The sequence below is a fragment of the Triticum aestivum genome, chromosome 7D (assembly GCF_018294505.1).
Source record: "Triticum aestivum cultivar Chinese Spring chromosome 7D, IWGSC CS RefSeq v2.1, whole genome shotgun sequence".
Lineage (NCBI taxonomy): Eukaryota > Viridiplantae > Streptophyta > Magnoliopsida > Poales > Poaceae > Triticum > Triticum aestivum.
The window spans coordinates 211978547-212000325 of NC_057814.1; the positions used below are offsets into that span (position 1 = coordinate 211978547).

General features: G+C 47.2%; 1 protein-coding gene across 1 annotated transcript; it reads right to left on the minus strand.

The window, feature by feature from the left end:
- Positions 1–1747: 1747 nt before the first annotated feature.
- Positions 1748–3659, minus strand: LOC123165693 (serine/threonine-protein kinase UCN-like). The gene has a single exon (XM_044583387.1). The coding sequence runs from the start codon at positions 3529–3531 to the stop codon at positions 2248–2250; it is 1284 nt and encodes a 427-aa protein (XP_044439322.1). The 5' UTR covers positions 3532–3659; the 3' UTR covers positions 1748–2247.
- Positions 3660–21779: the final 18120 nt, after the last annotated feature.

The window sequence follows — 21779 nt, forward strand, 5'->3', positions numbered from 1 at the left end:
GTCTCTTGGAGCACATGAACAACATGCAAGGTATTTTATCAAATAAATGGCTTTTATTTTGCCATGATCGAGTTAGTGTTACTCTTGGGAAAATTTGGTACGCAAAGAGGAAAGTTATGTGCGAAGACCAATGCTAGAGCCCTTTGTTGACATTCTATTTTCTAAAGAGTTTTATGGATGAGTTTGAATCCGCAAAGAAGGTAATAAATCTCACAGCCTTCTCGTACATAGCTGGAGCGGGATAGATGTACGGACAGATCCAGGAAAGAAAGTGGGGTCGGGGGGGACACAAATTTGAAGAGTATCTATGCAAATTTCTCAGAAAATTTGATGGGTACCTATGCAAAAATTTCAACCTTGTGGAAGGGATGGGGAGGGCATGGCTCCCTCCCTCCCCCCCCCCCCTCCGGGGCTTCGTCACTTGATGGATGGATCCCTCCACCTTTGGATGACAAAGATATATGCTACACTTATTTTAATTTAAAGTGAATTAGTCGGACTTGAACTTGTAAAATGTCTTAGCTTTGAGACTATATTTAGTTGCATGCATCAATTAGTTCATCAAAAACTCCAAACTGATAGAGAGATGCAAGATATAGATTTCAATGCTTAAGGATTTAGCACCCGTGAATGATTTGCTTTTATGTAATAATGTTACAATTGCAATAAAGCAATTGAAGTATTTCCAACATATTCACATCCCATGTGCAGGTAACATGTATGACAGAAAGATCAGGGGCAGAAATAGTGGATTTCCTATTGTGTGAACCTCCACATGAGAAGCAATACATGGATGAAAATGTTTGATGTTTGATGTTTCGAGTTGGTACATTTGGTGGCAGCGTCACAAGATTGTCACAGAGGATGAGGCGCACACATGCGTTGCTATACAAGCACTGGCATTAAATTGTGTTAGGGAACCATCTGCAGCGCCGAGGCTCAATTGCTGGAGGAGGCCCTTATCCGGACAACTGACACTCAATGTTGAGTGCCGCATACTCGGACGATGATTACACAGGGGCTTATGGAGCTGTTGTCAGAGATTGCCATGGCACTTTTGTTGTCGCATCGATTGCAAAGCTTGGGCATGTGGCCGATATTGTATTGACGAAAGCTGCGACTCTTGCTGACGAATGGAAACTAGCATTAAGAGTTGGATGCAATTCAGTCTACATCCAAATGGACAATCTGATCGTTGTAAAATCACTGAATTCAAACTCTGGAAACGAAATGATTGCCGCACCGATTGTGGAGGAATCTCGAAGCTTATTGAATGATTTAGGGAAGGTTCTTATTGAACATTGTAATACATAATCAAACATAGTACCCCCACAAAAAAAATCAAACATGGTAGCTCACTTTTTAGCACAACAGGGGTGCGCTGATCCACCATGTGGGTGGTTGAACTCACCCCCTGATTTTTCTAAGTTAATAAATCTAGCCATGAAAGCCTTTCCATCCTAAAAATAAAAAGAAACAATTGAAGCATTCCCGTCGATTTAAACCCCAATGCGTATGATTGTACTTGGCCAAGAAAGATAAAACAATTTGTCCTTGCGATATCCTTGATTACACGAGGAGGGATCATTGAATGATACTGTCCATGCGTGCACGTACAGAGCCTGGAATTATGCAGAGGGGATAGATAAATCGAAGGTCCAAATTTAAAAATCGCATGCCAACTGAAAATCCTGCAGGAACCGTGATGGATCACATGGGGTTCAGTAACCAACAGCTCGAGCTAACAAAAAGAAAGAAAATTGTGTACGATCGAACCAAATGTATATCATCACAAATACTAAGCTCTAACCAACGACACTCGTGAGAAATGCCACGAGAATCGAACGGTTGCTGCTACTGGATTTAATTTCCTCTTGGAATCGGACTGTATCATCAACGTCTATGGTTCCAGTAAACGACCACCAGAGAAATTCTACTCGTAGTTGATTCAGCAATCACACTAGATGGAGCAGTACTAGCAAAAGTCACAGTTTGCATCAGACCCCCCTCGTGAATTCATCATGGCTGAAGCAGAGCAAGAAAGGCCTTGGACCCTCAACTGAACCGTGCACCTCTCAAAATTGCTTCCGCATCTGCACCAGCGTTACACCGAATTTATTTACACCGATCACGCCCGTGTTCTCGACGCCTGCACTGCACAGTGCACCCCCATTCGCTCGTTACGAAACAGCAATCTACCGAGGAGCGAATCGACTACCACATGGCCGGCCACGTAAGCTATACAAGTCAGAACACCGACGAGAAGTCCGACGACGACGACGACGACGAGGAGCCCGACTCCGGAGGCTGCGGCTGGTGGAGCTTCTTGAAGTAGTCCCTCACGTCGAAGCCCTCGCCGTCGGCTGCGTTGTCCTCCGCTGGCGGCGGGATGTAGGGCGGGCGGGTCACCTCCGCGAGCATGTCCCACGCCATCCCGGCGAAGAACGGGTGCGCCCGGATCTCGTCGGCGCCGCAGGCGTACCCGAGCCGCCTCGCGGGATCCCGCTGCAGCAGCCGCGAGATGAGGTCGGTCAGCTCCGGCATCCGGCGCTGGGTGTCGCCCGGGAACTCGACCTCCCTGTGCAACACGTTCCGGAACGTCTCCTTGCGGTTCTTGCCCTTGAACGGCGTGCGGCCGAACGCCATCTCGTAGACGAGCACGCCCACCGCCCACCAGTCGACGGCGAACCCGTGGCCGTCGCCGCTCACCACCTCCGGCGCCACGTACTCCTCCGTGCCGACGAACGAGTACGACCTGCCCCACGCCGCGCCGGAGCATGCGGCCTTCCGGCTCACCGGGGACACGCGCGCCGACTTGGTCTTCTTGGCCAGCTCGGGAGCGCTGCCGTTGCTTCGCGTCAGGAAACGAACCAGGTTCTGAAACTGCTGCAGCTTCGGCGTCGACGCGGCCGCAGACGAAGGCTCGCGCTTGGCGTGGTGGCCAGCAGCGGAGGCGCGCGTCCGGCGGTGGCCGCTGTGGAAGACGGGCTTCACCTGAGGAGGAGGCGACGTCGACGGGGAAGAGGTAGAGGCCGGGAGGAGGCGCGACAGGTCGAAGTCGGTGAGGGTAACATGGCCGTCGGCTCGGAGTAGCACGTTCTCGGGCTTGAGGTCGCGGTACACGATGCCGGAGGCGTGGAGGTCGGCGAGCGCGGACACGGTCTCGGCGATGTAGAAGCGTATGGCGGCCGGAGAGAAGACACGGTCAGCTAGGGAGTAGCGGAGCTCGTTCAGGTCACCGCCGGGGCAGTAGGGGACGGCCCAGGCGAGGAGGTCGGGCGTCTCGGCGGTGCCAATGAGGGACGGCAGGTGCGGGTGCGCAAGGCGGGAGAGCAGGGTCACCTCCCACCGTGCGCGGCGGTCGGCGTCGGGCTTGGTCGGCCCGGCGGAGCGCTTGTCGAAGACCTTGAGGGCGTAGCGGCCGCAGCCGGGCCGCGCCGGGTCGGCCTCGACAAGGAAGACGGTGCCCATGGCGCCTCGGCCGAGAACGCGCAGAGCGCGTGCACGGTCGAGGTCGACCTCCATGGGCATGGGCCGGCACGGGCGGGTGCGCTCGCGTGTTTGTACGCCGGGGAGGGAGGGGGGAGTTTGGACTCTCCCAAGAATAGTGGGCGCGCGTGGAATGGTGAGAGAGGCGAGGAGGGTTTGGAGGCGAGATATAAGAGGAGCGCTGCGTAGCGGCAGAGATGGGAGGGAAACCCTTTAAATCGTCGCTCTCTTCTACTCCGTATTTATTTCTTTAAAAAGTGTTAACTGTTCGGGGTTTTTTAAGACAGTAAGGACACATACACTCATAGATACGCATATACGTTCAACCCTAGAACGCGCGAGTGCACAACTTATCTCTATGAGCACCTCGAGAGACTGAGCTGACACATCATTTTAAGATTGACAAAGTCGCCACAAACGTCTTCATAGTTGACGCAAACGTCTCCTTCCATTGAACGTACATCGCCGGAAGGCCTGAAATAAATTCAACAAATGCGATCACCAATGCCTAGTATAGGAATTGAACCCTAGTGGGTTGACTTCACCATAAAAAATCTAACCATCTGAATTACATGCAGTTCGCTGGTTCTTTTATTTTCATATTTAGAGAGAGTTTCCATGCAGCGTCTTTTGTTTGAAAAGGTCATGTTAGAGTTGTGTTAAATATTGTGTACAAGGTAGGCTACAGTTGGACTCTGAGTAGTATTGTGTTTAGATAGGATATGAAGTCGTGTTCTAGTATGACACTTGTATCCTAGGCCTCTCATATATAGCGGGGTAGACACATGATATAACCTAGAGAAAATTCCTTATTTGACACTGTCTTAAAATCTGCATCCTTATTTGACACTGGAAAAGTTTTTCTTTCCTATTTGACACAAGTTCTAAATTTTATTCCCTATACGACATTTCTGTCCATTTTAAGCCTAAATGACACCTGAAAAGACTCTTTTGCCCCTCATGTGGTATGTGTGTGGGGGCCAATAGCGCACACACGCAGCATCAGTACGAGGGCAGGAGCACACATGCAGCAACACATACACATGCACCAACACACACGCACGCGCACACACACGCAACAACACGCACGCGCGCACACACGCAACAACACGCACGCGCGCGTGCACGCACACACACGCAGCAACACACATGCACGCGCACACACACGCATCAACACACACGCACGCAGCACACACACATACACACACACGCAGCAGCAGCACACACGCAGGCAGCACATAGGCACGCAACAGCACACACACGCGCGCGCACGTACACACGCAGTAGCAAACACACACGCAGCAGCGCACATGCACACGCACATGCAGCAGCGGCACACATGTGCGCGTGCACCCACACACGCAACAGCACACACGCGCGCGCACACACATACCGCATGAGGGGCAAAATCGTCTTTTCAGGTGTCATCTAGGCTCAAAATGGACGGAAGTGTCGTATCGGGAATAAAATTTAGGACTAGTGTCAAATAGGGAAGAAAAACTTTTCCAGTGTCAAATAAGGAACCAGATTTTAAGACAGTGTCAAATAAGGAATTTTCTCTATAACCTATGCCAACATAATAGCAGGTACGCAGGGGGAGCCGGCGGCGTGTGCCGGCGCCCGGGTGGCCGGTGTGCGGTATTGTGACGGTGTCACGGGGAGGAGCGCCCGTAGTCAGGCCCGGGGGATGTAGCCATATCGGTGAACCTCGTTAACAAACCTCGGTGTCGTGCTCGTGTGATTGCCTGGTCCTCGGATGATCAACGGTATGCCTTAGATTAATTCTAGCAAATGGTATCAGAGCATTGACTTGATGACTACCAAATTGGATTCAATTAAGTAAGTGTGCAAAGGAAGAAAAGAATAGTTCAGGATAGCTAAGGTGGTTTGCTACCTGCAAATAAGAAGGCTTCGGGTGCTATTTCTTTGGAGTTCTTTGCTTCATACGTGGATCATGTATGGTACGGATGCAACGACGGCGTTGTTTGGCATGATGGCCCAACAGAAATTAAGGCAGATGATGTGCGCACAAGGCTCGTGTAGTCTGAAGCATGTTGTGCAGTCAGATAAGTTCGGCTGGGTCGGACTGGATAGTCTGATGGGATCGACGCGAGTCGGTTGGTACAGAAGACGGTGCTGGGATCGGAGACGACGACGTAGGAGCGTGAAGGTGATGGTGACCGACTTCTGGGCGTGGAAACACGTGGCGCATGCCCCAAGGGCTTGTGTGGCTTCGACAAGACTATGGTGCGGGGTTCATTCAAGATGGTGCACATGGGAGCTTGAAGTCGACGAGGCACGAGGTGGACTGATCATCTACCATGGAGTCATGTTGAAGGTGGAGCTGGATTGAGGGGCTACGGTGTAAGCATCCAGAGAATCGAAGCCTATTTCAGCGGGGAAAAGCGAGTGACATGCAGTTCGGACTGGAGCCCTGTGGTCTGATGGAAGTGTGAAACTCGTCATCGGTCGGTGATGATCGGTGGTACTCTGCAGTGGGGGTTGAGTGGTGTGGGTCCGCGACCTTGGAGAATCGACCGGGACAGCAGAGGCTCGACGCGGTAATAGGACGAGGCGTGCGGTATGCACGGGGACATGGAAACGGGCCAGGGCTCTGGTGGTCATACATGTGGTGAGACAACTATGAATTTGTCTCGGGATGACTACGAGAAATGGTGAAATTCCTTCTAAGTTTCAGACAGGCGGTCAAAGAAATGAGCAATGATGTTGAGTTCAGGTAACTCTTATGTGTGACACCCAATATGTGAGTTGTTCACTTTCACGCAGGTCAGTGAGCGGTGTGTGATGGCATTAAACTGATACTCTGGAAGTTGGGAGCACAAACTAGAGTAACAAAGGACTTAATTTTCTCGAGCGTTGACTGTGGTCAAGAAAAGAAGGGACTACAAGTTGCAGGTGGAGTCACATGGAGTCTTTGGAGTAGCAGCGGTACTCATGGGAGAAACTCAAGTCCAATGTACATGAAAGTTTGACACAGGACAAATTCAAGGTGGTGGAGAATATTCGCCAAGGTGGAGTTTGTTAGAGTTGTGTCGAATATTGTGTACAAGGTAGGTTACAGTTGAACTCTGAGTAGTATTGTGTTTAGATAGGATATGGAGTCGTGTCCTAGTAGGACACTTGTATCCTAGACCTCTCATATATAGCGGGGGTAGACACATGATATAACCTATGCCAACATAATAACACAGGTACGCAGGGGGAGCCGGCTGTTGGGGAACGTAGTCATTTCAAAAAATTTCCTACGCACACGCAAGATCATGGTGATGCATAGCAACGAGAGGGGAGAGTGTTGTCCACGTACCCTCGTAGACCGACAGCGGAAGCGTTATCACAACGCGGTTGATGTAGTCGTACGTCTTCACGATCCGACCGTTTTTTTTTAGTGCGACGGCGACCTCCGAGATCTACACACGTTCAGCTCGATGACGTCCCTCGAACTCCGATCCAGCCGAGTGTTGAGGGAGAGTTTCGTCAGCATGACAGCGTGGTGACGATGATGATGTTCCACCGACGCAGGGCTTCGCCTAAGCTCCGCAACGGTATTATCGAGGTGTAATATGGTGGAGGGGGGCACCGCACACGGCTAAGAGATCTCAAGGATCAATTGTTGTGTCTCTGGGGTGCCCCCTGCCCCCGTATATAAAGGAGCAAGGGGGAGGCAGCCGGCCAAGGGGAGAGGCGCGCCATAGGGGGGAGTCCTACTCCCACCGGGAGTAGGACTCCTCCTTTCCTTGTGGGAGTAGGAGAAGGGAAGGGGGAAGGAGAAAGAAGGAAGGGTGCGCCCCCCTTCCCTAGTCCAATTCGGACCAGACCATGGGGAGGGGTGCGGCCACCTTTTGAGGCCTTTCTCTCCTTTCCCGTATGGCCCATTAAGGCCCAATACGAATTCCCGTAACTCTCCGGTACTCCGAAAAATACCCGAATCACTCGGAACCTTTCCGAAGTCCGAATATAGTCGTCCAATATATCGATTTTTACGTCTCGACCATTTCGAGACTCCTCGTCATATCCCCGATCTCATCCGGGACTCCGAACTCCTTCGGTACATCAAAACTCAATAAAACTGTCATCGTAACGTTAAGCGTGCGGACCCTACGGGTTCGAGAACTATGTAGACATGACCGAGACACGTCTCCGGTCAATAACCAATAGCGGGACCTGGATGCCCATATTGGCTCCCACATATTCTACGAAGATCTTTATCGGTCAGACCGCATAACAACATACGTTGTTCCCTTTGTCACCGGTATGTTACTTGCCCGAGATTTGATCGTCGGTATCTCGATACCTAGTTCAATCTCGTTACCGGCAAGTCTCTTTACTCGTTCCGTAACACATCATCCCGCAACTAACTCATTAGTCACAATGCTTGCAAGGCTTATAGTGATGTGCATTACCGAGTGGGCCCAGAGATACCTCTCCGACAATTGGAGTGACAAATCCTAATCTCGAAATACGCCAACCCAACAAGTACCTTTGGAGACACCTGTAGAGCACCTTTATAATCACCCATTTACGTTGTGACGTTTGGTAGCACACAAAGTGTTCCTCCGGTAAACGGGAGTTGCATAATCTCATAGTCATAGGAACATGTATAAGTCATGAAGAAAGCAATAGCAACATACTAAACGATCGAGTGCTAAGCTAACGGAATGGGTCAAGTCAATCACGTCATTCTCCTAATGAGGTGATCTCGTTAATCAAATGACAACTTATGTCTATGGCTAGGAAACATAACCATCTTTGATTAACGAGCTAGTCAAGTAGAGGCATACTAGTGACACTCTGTTTGTCTATATATTCACACATGTATTATGTTTCCGGTTAATACAATTCTAGCATGAATAATAAACATTTATCATGATACAAGGAAATAAATAATACTTTATTATTGCCTCTAGGGCATATTTCCTTCAGTCTCCCACTTGCACTAGAGTCAATAATCTAGATTACACAGTAATGATTCTTACACCCATGGAGCCTTGGTGCTGATCATGTTTTGCTCGTGGAAGAGGCTTAGTCAACGGGTCTGCAACATTCAGATCCGTATGTATCTTGCAAATTTCTATGTCTCCCACCTGGACTAAATCCCGGATGGAATTGAAGCGTCTTTTGATGTGCTTGGTTCTCTTGTGAAATCTGGATTCCTTTGCCAAGGCAATTGCACCAGTATTGTCACAAAAGATTTTCATAGGACCCGATGCACTAGGTATGACACCTAGATCGGATATGAACTCCTTCATCCAGACTCCTTCATTTGCTGCTTCCGAAGCAGCTATGTACTCCGCTTCACATGTAGATCCCGCCACGACGCTTTGTTTAGAACTGCACCAACTGACAGCTCCACCGTTCAATGTAAATACGTATCCGGTTTGCGATTTAGAATCGTCCGGATCAGTGTCAAAGCTTGCATCAACGTAACCATTTACGATGAGCTCTTTGTCACCTCCATATACGAGAAACATATCCTTAGTCCTTTTCAGGTATTTCAGGATGTTCTTGACCGCTGTCCAGTGATCCACTCCTGGATTACTTTGGTACCTTCCTGCTAGACTTATAGCAAGGCATACATCAGGTCTGGTACACAGCATTGCATACATGATAGAGCCTATGGCTGAAGCATAGGGGACATCTTTCATCTTCTCTCTATCTTCTGCAGTGGTCGGGCATTGAGTCTTACTCAACTTCACACCTTGCAACACAGGCAAGAATCCTTTCTTTGCTTGATCCATTTTGAACTTCTTCAAAACTTTGTCAAGGTATGTGCTTTGTGAAAGTCCAATTAAGCGTCTTGATCTATCTCTATAGATCTTGATGCCCAATATATACGCAGCTTCACCGAGGTCTTTCATTGAAAAACTCTTATTCAAGTATCCCTTTATGCTATCCAGAAATTCTATATCATTTCCAATCAGTAATATGTCATCCACATATAATATCAGAAATGCTACAGAGCTCCCACTCACTTTCTTGTAAATACAGGCTTCTCCAAAAGTCTGTATAAAACCAAATGCTTTGATCACACTATCAAAGCGTTTATTCCAACTCCGAGAGGCTTGCACCAGTCCATAAATGGATCGCTGGAGCTTGCACACTTTGTTAGCTCCCTTTGGATCGACAAAACCTTCTGGTTGCATCATATACAACTCTTCTTCCAGAAATCCATTCAGGAATGCAGTTTTGACATCCATTTGCCAAATTTCATAATCATAAAATGCGGCAATTGCTAACATGATTCGGACAGACTTAAGCATCGCTACGGGTGAGAAGGTCTCATCGTAGTCAATCCCTTGAACTTGTCGAAAACCTTTCGCAACAAGTCGAGCTTTATAGACAGTAACATTACCATCAGCGTCAGTCTTCTTCTTGAAGATCCATTTATTTTCAATGGCTTGCCGATCATTGGGCAAGTCAACCAAAGTCCATACTTTGTTCTCATACATGGATCCCATCTCAGATTTCATGGCCTCAAGCCATTTTGCGGAATCTGGGCTCACCATCGCTTCTTCATAGTTCGTAGGTTCGTCATGGTCTAGTAACATAACTTCCAGAACAGGATTACCGTACCACTCTGGTGCGGATCTTACTCTGGTTGATCTACGAGGTTCAGTAATAACTTGATCTGAAGTTTCATGATCATCATCATTAACTTCCTCACTAATTGGTGTAGGTGTCTCAGAAACTGGTTTCTGTGATGAACTACTTTCCAATAAGGGAGCAGGTATAGTTACCTCATCAAGTTCTACTTTCCTCCCACTCACTTCTTTCGAGAGAAACTCCTTCTCTAGAAAATTTCCGAATTTAGCAACAAAAGTTTTGCCTTCGGATCTGTGATAGAAGGTATACCCAACAGTCTCCTTTGGGTATCCTATGAAGACACATTTCTCCGATTTGGGTTCGAGCTTATCAGGTTGAAGTTTCTTCACATAAGCATCGCAGCCCCAAACTTTAAGAAACGACAACTTTGGTTTCTTGCCAAACCACAGTTCATAAGGCGTCGTCTCAACGGATTTTGATGGTGCCCTATTTAACGTGAATGCAGCCGTCTCTAAAGCATAACCCCAAAACGATAGCGGTAAATCAGTAAGAGACATCATAGATCGCACCATATCTAGTAAAGTGCGATTACGACGTTCGGACACACCATTACGCTGTGGTGTTCCGGGTGGCGTGAGTTGCGAAACTATTCCGCATTGTTTCAAATGTAGACCAAACTCGTAACTCAAATATTCTCCTCCACGATCTGATCGTAGAAACTTTATTTTCTTGTTACGATGATTTTCAACTTCACTCTGAAATTCTTTGAACTTTTCAAATGTTTCAGACTTATGTTTCATTAAGTAGATATACCCATATCTGCTTAAATCATCTGTGAAGGTGAGAAAATAACGATATCCGCCACGAGCCTCAACATTCATCGGACCACATACATCTGTATGTATGATTTCCAACAAATCTGTTGCTCTCTCCATAGTTCCGGAGAACGGTGTTTTAGTCATCTTGCCCATGAGGCACGGTTCGCAAGTACCAAGTGATTCATAATCAAGTGGTTCCAAAAGTCCATCAGTATGGAGTTTCTTCATGCGCTTTACACCGATATGACCTAAACGGCAGTGCCACAAATAAGTTGCACTATCATTATCAACTCTGCATCTTTTGGTTTCAATATTATGAATATGTGTATCACTACTATCGAGATTCAACAAAAATAGACCACTCTTCAAGGGTGCATGACCATAAAAGATATTACTCATATAAATAGAACAACCATTATTCTCTGATTTAAATGAATAACCGTCTCGCATCAAACAAGATCCAGATATAATGTTCATGCTCAACGCTGGCACCAAATAACAATTATTTAGGTCTAAAACTAATCCCGAAGGTAGATGTAGAGGTAGCGTGCCGACCGCGATCACATCGACTTTGGAACCATTTCCCACGCGCATCGTCACCTCGTCCTTAGCCAATCTTCGCTTAATCCGTAGCCCCTGTTTCGAGTTGCAAATATTAGCAACAGAACCAGTATCAAATACCCAGGTGCTACTGCGAGCATTAGTAAGGTACACATCAATAACATGTATATCACATATACCTTTGTTCACCTTGCCATCCTTCTTATCCGCCAAATACTTTGGGCAGTTCCGCTTCCAGTGACCAGTTTGCTTGCAGTAGAAGCACTCAGTTTCAGGCTTAGGTCCAGACTTGGGTTTCTTCTCCTGAGCAGCAACTTGTTTGCTGTTCTTCTTGAAGTTCCCTTTCTTCTTCCCTTTACCCTTTTTCTTGAAACTGGTGGTCTTATTGACCATCAACACTTGATGCTCCTTTTTGATTTCTACCTCCGCAGCCTTTAGCATTGCGAAGAGCTCGGGAATTGTCTTACTCATCCCTTGCATATTATAGTTCATCACGAAGCTCTTGTAGCTTGGTGGCAGTGATTGAAGAATTCTGTCAATAACGCTATCATCCGGAAGATTAACTCCCAGTTGAATCAAGTGATTGTTATACCCAGACATTTTGAGTATATGCTCACTGACAGAACTATTCTCTTCCATCTTGCAGCTGAAGAACTTATTGGAGACTTCATATCTCTCAATTCGGGCATTTGCTTGAAATATTAACTTCAACTCCTGGAACATCTCATATGCTCCATGACGTTCAAAACGTCGTTGAAGACCCGGTTCTAAGCCGTAAAGCATGGCACACTGAACTATCGAGTAGTCATCAGCTTTGCTCTGCCAGACGTTCATAACATCTGGTGTTGCTCCTGCAGCAGGCCTGGCACCCAGCGGTGCTTCCAGGACGTAATTCTTCTGTGCAGCAATGAGGATAATCCTCAAGTTACGGACCCAGTCCGTGTAATTGCTACCATCATCTTTCAACTTTGCTTTCTCAAGAAACGCATTAAAATTCAACGGAACAACAGCACGGGCCATCTATCTACAATTAACATAGACAAGCAAAATACTATCAGGTACTAAGTTCATGATAAATTCAAGTTCAATTAATCATATTACTTAAGAACTCCCACTTAGATAGACATCCCTCTAATCCTCTAAGTGATCACGTGATCCATATCAACTAAACCATGTCCGATCATCACGTGAGATGGAGTAGTTTCAATGGTGAACATCACTATGTTGATCATATCTACTATATGATTCACGCTCGACCTTTCGGTCTCCGTGTTCCGAGGCCATATCTGTTATATGCTAGGCTCGTCAAGTTTAACCTGAGTATTCCGCGTGTGCAACTGTTTTGCACCCGTTGTATTTGAACGTAGAGCCTATCACACCCGATCATCACGTGGTGTCTCAGCACGAAGAACTTTCGCAACGGTGCATACTCAGGGAGAACACTTATACTTTGATAATTTAGTGAAGGATCATCTTATAATGCTACCGTCAAACAAAGCAAGGTAAGATGCATAAAGGATTAACATCACATGCAATCAATATAAGTGATATGATATGGCCATCATCATCTTGTGCTTGTGATCTCCATCTCCGAAGCACCGTGCTTGTGATCTCCATCTCCGAAGCACCGTCATGATCACCATCGTCACCGGCGCGACACCTTGATCTCCATCGTAGCATCGTTGTCGTCTCGCCAACTTATTGCTTTTACGACTATCGCTACCGCTTAGTGATAAAGTAAAACTATTACATGGCGATTGCATTTCATACAATAAAACGACAACCATATGGCTCCTACCAGTTGCCGATAACTCGGTTACAAAACATGATCATCTCATACAACAAATTATATCACATCATGTCTTGACCATATCACATCACAACATGCCCTGCAAAAACAAGTTAGACGTCCTCTACTTTGTTGTTGCAAGTTTTACGTGGCTGCTACGGGCTTAGCAAGAACCGTTCTTACCTACGCATCAAAACCACAACGATAGTTTGTCAAGTTGGTGCTGTTTTAACCTTCGCAAGGACCGGGCGTAGCCACGCTCGGTTCAACTAAAGTGAGAGAGACAGACACCCGCCAGTCACCTTTAAGCAACGAGTGCTCGCAACGGTGAAACCAGTCTCGCGTAAGCGTACGCGTAATGTCGGTCCGGGCCGCTTCATCTCACAATACCGCTGAACCAAAGTATGACATGCTGGTAAGCAGTATGACTTATATCGCCCACAACTCACTTGTGTTCTACTCGTGCATAGCATCAACGCATAAAACCAGGCTCGGATGCCACTGTTGGGGAACGTAGTAATTTCAAAAAAATTCCTACGCACACGCAAGATCATGGTGATGCATAGCAACGAGAGGGGAGAGTGTTGTCCACGTACCCTCGTAGACCGACAGCGGAAGCGTTATCACAACGCGGTTGATGTAGTCGTACGTCTTCACGATCCGACCGATCAAGTACCGAACGTACGGCACCTCCGAGTTCTACACACGTTCAGCTCGATGACGTCCCTCGAACTCCGATCCAGCCGAGTGTTGAGGGAGAGTTTCGTCAGCACGACGGCGTGGTGACGATGATGATGTTCCACCGACGCAGGGCTTCGCCTAAGCTCCGCAACGGTATTATCGAGGTGTAATATGGTGGAGGGGGGCACCGCACACGGCTAAGAGATCTCAAGGATCAATTGTTGTGTCTCTGGGGTGCCCCCTGCCCCCGTATATAAAGGAGCAAGGGGGAGGCAGCCGGCCAAGGGGAGAGGCGCGCCATAGGGGGGAGTCCTACTCCCACCGGGAGTAGGACTCCTCCTTTCCTTGTGGGAGTAGGAGAAGGGAAGGGGGAAGGAGAAAGAAGGAAGGGTGCGCCCCCCTTCCCTAGTCCAATTCGGACCAGACCATGGGGAGGGGTGCGGCCACCTTTTGAGGCCTTTCTCTCCTTTCCCGTATGGCCCATTAAGGCCCAATACGAATTCCCGTAACTCTCCGGTACTCCGAAAAATACCCGAATCACTCGGAACCTTTCCGAAGTCCGAATATAGTCGTCCAATATATCGATTTTTACGTCTCGACCATTTCGAGACTCCTCGTCATATCCCCGATCTCATCCGGGACTCCGAACTCCTTCGGTACATCAAAACTCAATAAAACTGTCATCGTAACGTTAAGCGTGCGGACCCTACGGGTTCGAGAACTATGTAGACATGACCGAGACACGTCTCCGGTCAATAACCAATAGCGGGACCTGGATGCCCATATTGGCTCCCACATATTCTACGAAGATCTTTATCGGTCAGACCGCATAACAACATACGTTGTTCCCTTTGTCACCGGTATGTTACTTGCCCGAGATTTGATCGTCGGTATCTCGATACCTAGTTCAATCTCGTTACCGGCAAGTCTCTTTACTCGTTCCGTAACACATCATCCCGCAACTAACTCATTAGTCACAATGCTTGCAAGGCTTATAGTGATGTGCATTACCGAGTGGGCCCAGAGATACCTCTCCGACAATTGGAGTGACAAATCCTAATCTCGAAATACGCCAACCCAACAAGTACCTTTGGAGACACCTGTAGAGCACCTTTATAATCACCCATTTACGTTGTGACGTTTGGTAGCACACAAAGTGTTCCTCCGGTAAACGGGAGTTGCATAATCTCATAGTCATAGGAACATGTATAAGTCATGAAGAAAGCAATAGCAACATACTAAACGATCGAGTGCTAAGCTAACAGAATGGGTCAAGTCAATCACGTCATTCTCCTAATGAGGTGATCTCGTTAATCAAATGACAACTTATGTCTATGGCTAGGAAACATAACCATCTTTGATTAACGAGCTAGTCAAGTAGAGGCATACTAGTGACACTCTGTTTGTCTATATATTCACACATGTATTATGTTTCCGGTTAATACAATTCTAGCACGAATAATAAACATTTATCATGATACAAGGAAATAAATAATACTTTATTATTGCCTCTACGGCATATTTCCTTCACCGGCGGCATGTGCCGGCGTCCGGGTGGTTGGTGTGCGGTATTGTGACGGTATCACGGGGAGGAGCGCCCGTAGTCAGGCCCCGGGGATGTAGCCATATCGGTGAACCTCGTTAACAAATCTCGGTGTCGTGCTCGTGTGATTGCTTGGTCCTCAGATGATCAACGGTATGCCTTGGATTAATTCTAACAGGCCAAAGTTCATATATAGAGGACGCCTTTATATAAATTAAAAATACATTCAAATACTTGAGAGTGCCAAAGTATTCTTTCTTCAACATCCATGATGACGCATCGTGAGCAAACCTTGTTGCCGCATTTGGTCCTCCGTCTGAGTGGAGCAAATCCAGTAACCTATAAAAGCAGTGAACATGAAGTCATCGATGTACACCGGAAGACGGCGGTGGCCACGATCTGCGTAGCAAATCATCGCTTTAGAGAGAAAAAACGACTGAGGGGGCGTGTAGATTGCCACGAACGCTACATGCTCCTTGACGAGGCTGAATCTTGGCAACCTTTATCGCTCGGAACTACAGCCGAAAGACCAAGACGTACAACCACAATCTCCGCTCCGCATGACGACGCGGCCGAGATAAACATGCAAAAGAAAATGCCATCCTCGAAGAATCATATATGAGAACACACCATCTTCCACATGCCGCACGACCATACGAAGAAGCATCGCCGGAACGAGGACAAGACGAGGAGACCTTATTCCACGTTGACAGCGACACCAACGTCTAGCCACTGTCAAATGAAGACCTTTTCAATGTCTGAAGAGAGGGAAACTATGACTCACATCGTGTAGCACCCCTACCTTAAGTACAACTTTGGATTAATGAATCTTTTACATCAAGTTTTGAAGTTTTGTGTGGGGGTACATCAAGTTTGTTTTACCGAATTGAGAAGCCCTGAATTTCAATTCAGTGATGGGAATCCTATAAGACATCCCGCACACAACACATGTTTAAACATCTTGATATTTAAGAATGTAGTTTACATCAAGTAAATCGAGGCGTAGGAATGAAACTTCCAATTTTCTGAATTGATTGAGACTTAAATATATTATTATATTGAGGCTTATATCATATTACCAAAATATTTAAAATTAAATCTTGCAGTTGCATTTTTTGAAGAACTGATGGTTATCATATTTTATTTGTTGCCAAACACATTGCCCAAAAGTGCATTCACCATCATAGTTCTTACACAACTACACAAAGTTCAAAAGAAAACGAGAAGTAAAGCCAAGGGTGTGTTTGGTAACCCGCATGCTCCCCATAGAGGCTCTAAGACGTTGTTTTGGCCTGTTTGGATGCCTAGGTTGAACCGAATTTCCAGCCCGCACGAAACATAAAACACCGACAAGTCTAGCTGAGTAGAAATGCTCGAATCATTCGTTTTCACTCGGCCAGGCTCCATTGAGCCATGCGTGACCCTTGTCTGCATGCCTTGGGAAGCATGAGAGAAGACAAACCATTACTTCCCACTCCTCTCCCCTCATCGCCCCCCATTCACACCCCTCACTCATCACTCCTTCATTAGCACCGATGCTTGCCGGCACTCCACCACCCCGCTGCGCGACTCCTTGCCATGTAGGTGGCAGCAACCACAACCAGTGGGTTGCCTCCGTGACGAAGGCGAACCTCGCCCTCGTTGAGTTGACATGGATGTTGAAGGCCCCTTCCCCCATCTACACGAGGCCACCGACAACAGTGAAACTGCGGCAGACGGTATTTCAGTTGCTGGGGGGGGGGGGGGGCTGCGGTAGCCGTCGCATGGGCAGGCAGTTCGGTTGCAGTCCCCGTCGTCGTGGTAGGGACCACATTGCAGTTGTTCCCGTCGGGGTTTCCGTTGCCATTGGTCTCCGCTCCATCCCTGGCGACACCGGCTCCTCCTTTGGCTATGGGTGTAAGTACATTCAATTGTGCAAACTCGATTTAATTTAAGCAATTAGGATTTTCTCAGTGCCGGTTTTTGTTCCAGATTGAGATTGATTAGATTGTGAGCTGAAATGCTTTGTGCGTAGGATAGCTACAATTACTAGGATCATAGTATGTGTGCATGTCGAGACTGATTGCTTGAATAGCTAGAGTCATAGTATGTGTGCATGTCTAGACTGATTCTAGGATCATAGTACGTGTGCATGTCGATACTGATTCTAGGATCATAGTATGTGTGCATGTCCAGACTGATTGCTAGGATTGCTAGGATCATAGTATGCGTGCATGTTCAGATTTATTGCTAGGATTGCTAAGATCATAGAATATGTGTGCATGTCCAGATTGCTACAAATATGCATTTGATGAAACCAGCAACAAACAAAAACATAAAGCGAAAATGAAGAAAGAAGAGAAACAAAATAAAACCAGAATTCAACTTCAGGCAAAATCCATCGAGTGTATTACTCAAAATAAATAAATAAATAAATTTGTATCAAAACTAGTAAGTTGAAAGTGTATTAGCCAAAATATGAAAATGAGTAAAACAAAAAAAAAAATCAAAAACCAACATAGAAAGAGAAGAATAGGAGAATATTTTCTCTTTTTTGCAGGGTAGAAACTTTTCTTTTTGATTGAAACCGAAAGAATCATTCGTCTAAAAGATAGCAATTCCGATTGTTGTTTACATTAAATCTGCTCACAGTGTTATTAAGCAACAATCTAAATAGTTATGTGCATGCCAATGGCCAACTTTTTTTTCCGAGGGAATATAATCGAGAAGAAAACAGAGGGAGTATACCGTAGAACAATAGTTCTACGGTTTTCGGGTCAAAAAACAAAAGAAGAAAACAGAGGGAGTATTTCCAGACAAAGTCCATAACAAAATGGCATGTTCCCTGGATGCAATTGTACCCCACACATGATGCATTAGCAATTCCCACGCTACACTGACATACACAAACCGTACTCTACGTAGCGAGCAACAATCTTGTGTTTTGGCGTGATTCTATGGAGTACGACATGTACTGCTCTTCTCTTCGCTAGCTGGTGACTAAAATAGAGCAGCGCACGCCGTTGCCGATCCACTAATCCTGCGAGTTGGATGATGAGATGATGTAAACAATTGTTGTTTTTTAGGTGAATCGCCGCTTGATTGATTGTGCAGCAAAGGGGGTGGGCGTGGAGCTCAAGGAGGGAAAGGTGGGGGTTTCCACGTGTGACAGCGGGAGTCGAATAAATCCACTGCAGACGAACTCATCAATCATATGACGCGATGGATTGGAACACACACAAGAGGAGCTTGGATGCGAGCACGGGCTGCTCGTACGTGATGCGTCTGTTTGGTTCAGCTCTGGACCAAATTCCACCGAAGGATCTCCAGGCTGAAACCTGATACACCAGTGTCAAATACGCTCTTATATTGCTCTTATATTATAAAGACGGAGAGAGTAAAATTACCTATGTGAAAGCGAGTTTGTCGCCGTCGGTCTAACGCAAAGTAAGTGAAAACGAGCTTGTCGCCGTCGATCTAACGCGATAAAATTGCTTAGGTGAAGAGGTTTTGATGTGATATGTCGCGGGAGGTGCAAGTATTTCTAGTGTTACTGAGCTTGACATGATGCTCGTATACGTGGATTTTGTTTGATCTTGGATTGTCAGCTTGCATAGCAGCCGCTACTCATAGATCCTGAGGTCCAACCAAGTGTGGCGACCGTGACTAGCAAGAGCATCAGTCCGTGTCACGGCCGATAGTTCCAAGCGATTCCTTTCCCCCGTGGCTTTGTCTTTCCCGCGCCAAAATTAACTAATCTTCATCGTGAAATACGGCTGCATATACAACTGCTCGAGATGTTCTGTGACAACGATTTTTACAGATAATTTGACTTCACTGCGAACTAGAACAAGAAATGGACAAGCCAGAAAGATCGTGAAATACGGCTACAAGTATATTATACATCCTCTCTTAACCGTAGAACATTTTTTTAAGGAACACAGTGCCTGCCGAGCTTAAAGAAAACACTGAAATACGTACTGACCCTGTTCCAAATCAAGCTGCTGCTGCAGCAACCAGGAAGAAGCGCATATGCATAACCATATCGAGCAAGTACTACCAGCCCACTAGTATTGTAGCCTAACCCTCTGTCAAATCATCAGTGCATGCTCTCCTCCATTGTTTAGGTTCAAGCATGCATGCATGCATGGTCTGCTCACTGTCACTGGTCCCGCTGCCATGTTTCCAGTTTTGAATTGAGCTGCTGCTTGATCCTCCCGATGAGCCGCATGTGATGAGAATCATAGCTAGGGATGGGCCTGGAATTATTCTTTGTTTTGCATCGCATCTGACACCTAATCACGGTTTACAAGTAGATAGACAGGGCTTGTATTGTATTACCACTTGTGCAATTTTAGTTGCTGTGCATGTCTGCTGCTATCACTCCTTTTGTGTGGTTGCAAAGTTGCAACAGCTATCGGCTGCGGTTTCCGGCACTACATGAGGCAGGAGTAACTAGGGTGGGCATTGGGTTTATATGGTTAACCCGGTATGGTTTATTCGGCTTTTTAGAACTTCAGTTTTTGTAAAATAACAACCCAAATAATCATAGTAAAAATAACCAAAAAACCGTAGTACATGTGCACATTGTCGATGGAAGCAGAGATTTGTTGTTATTCACTTAACTGCCAACCGTCTCAAAAAACAGAGCAGCCAACTAATCGTGCCATACGGGTCCGATTCAGAAATACAATTGTGTATATAATCTATTCCTCTCGTATAGCCCTAAGGTAAATATATGTAATTTGTTTGTAACTTGAAAGCGATATACTCCCTTCGATCATTTTTAGTTTGTATATAAGTTTTGTCCGACACCAAAGTATCTCTATTTTGAGGCCCCCGCGTCGCCCCCCGCTCGGGCGACTCGGGTGGCTCCCCAACCCTAGCCGCCGCTGGGGCCTAGCTCATCTTCCTCCCTTCCTCCCGCCGCCGCCGGAGGCCGACGGCGGGGGCGGGGGCCCTTCCTCCCTCCCGCGTCTCAGGGGTGACGGGGTCCCAACATGCGTGGAGGTGCGGCCGATCTAGAAGCGACGGCGATGACTTCGACGGCGGCGGCGGTCGGCCCGGCCTCGGGCCACGGGCGGCTCCTTGCGGCGGCTGGCCTGGATCGGGCGGCGGCGCGATGCGGTCTTCGGCGGTATGTCATCTGGCCTTAGATCGGCGACGTTGTCGAGGGCCTGGTGGACTGCTTAGCGGCACCTCTGGCAGATCTGTTCTGGCCGGTGTAGCCAGTGGTGGTGGTCATCTTCTTCATCGGAGGTGGCCGGCCAGAGGCTTGGTGATCGGATCTCGAGATCCATCATCTAGTCCCGGCTGCGAGTTGGGGAGATATGGTTGCCGGTGAAAACCGAGCCGACGGCAGGCGATGGTGGCGTTCTACGCCGTTACCTTGATGAAGGCATCGTCGTGTAACTACTGTCGACCCACTCGTGCTACTCCAGGGGAAACCCTAGGATCTGGTGTTCCAGATCGGACGATGGCGGCACTGCGGTGTCGTTTCTCTCTTGGGAGCATCGTTTGTGGAGCAGCGTTGGAAGTTAGAGGCAGGAGGTGGAGCGGCTTCGTCTTGCACGGAGCTTTGGTGGAGATGTCAAGTCATGCCTGACCGACAGGTGCTACGCTTTGTCATGCCTGGTCGGCAGGTGCTACACACGACAAATCTTCCAAAGACTTCAAGCTGTGTCAGCTGGTGGTACTTGGCAGCATGGTGCTGAGGTGTATCAGTGACGACCGCGACATGCTCAGCTGTTTGCGCGCAGGGAGGAGGTGCCATTGGGCGCCGTGGTGGCGTCGACGATAGCTGGACCGAGCAAGGTTGATGCATCAGTACAGTTCTGAAGATGGAGCGGTGGCAGTTGGCGGCGGCGGTCTTTGAGAGCACGCCTGACCGGTGAGTGATCCATACCCGGCAGGCGTCCTAGATGGGAGCTCAGGTCTTAGATGTTAGGTTTGGCTGTAAGGTCTGTTTGGTATTAGGCCCAGACTATCAGCATCCCTTCATCAATTGGATATGAGTAGCGACAGATGTTGCCTAGATGGTGGCTTTAGTCTTACTGTTGTATTACTTTGTAAGGTCTTGTGTGAACAATTAATAAAATGGCTGCATGCATCATCCAGATGCAGAGGCCGGGGGTCTTTCTCATTTTCTAAAAAAAATCTCTATTTTGACCAAATTTATAGAATAAAATATCAACGTTCACAATGCCAAATCAATATTGTTAGATTCACTATGAAATTTAGTTTCATGGTATATATATCTGGTATTGTAGATGTTGATATTTTTCAGTATAAATTTGGTCAAACTTTGCAAATTTTGACTTGACACAAATCTAATACGCACAGTAAAAAGGATAGGAGG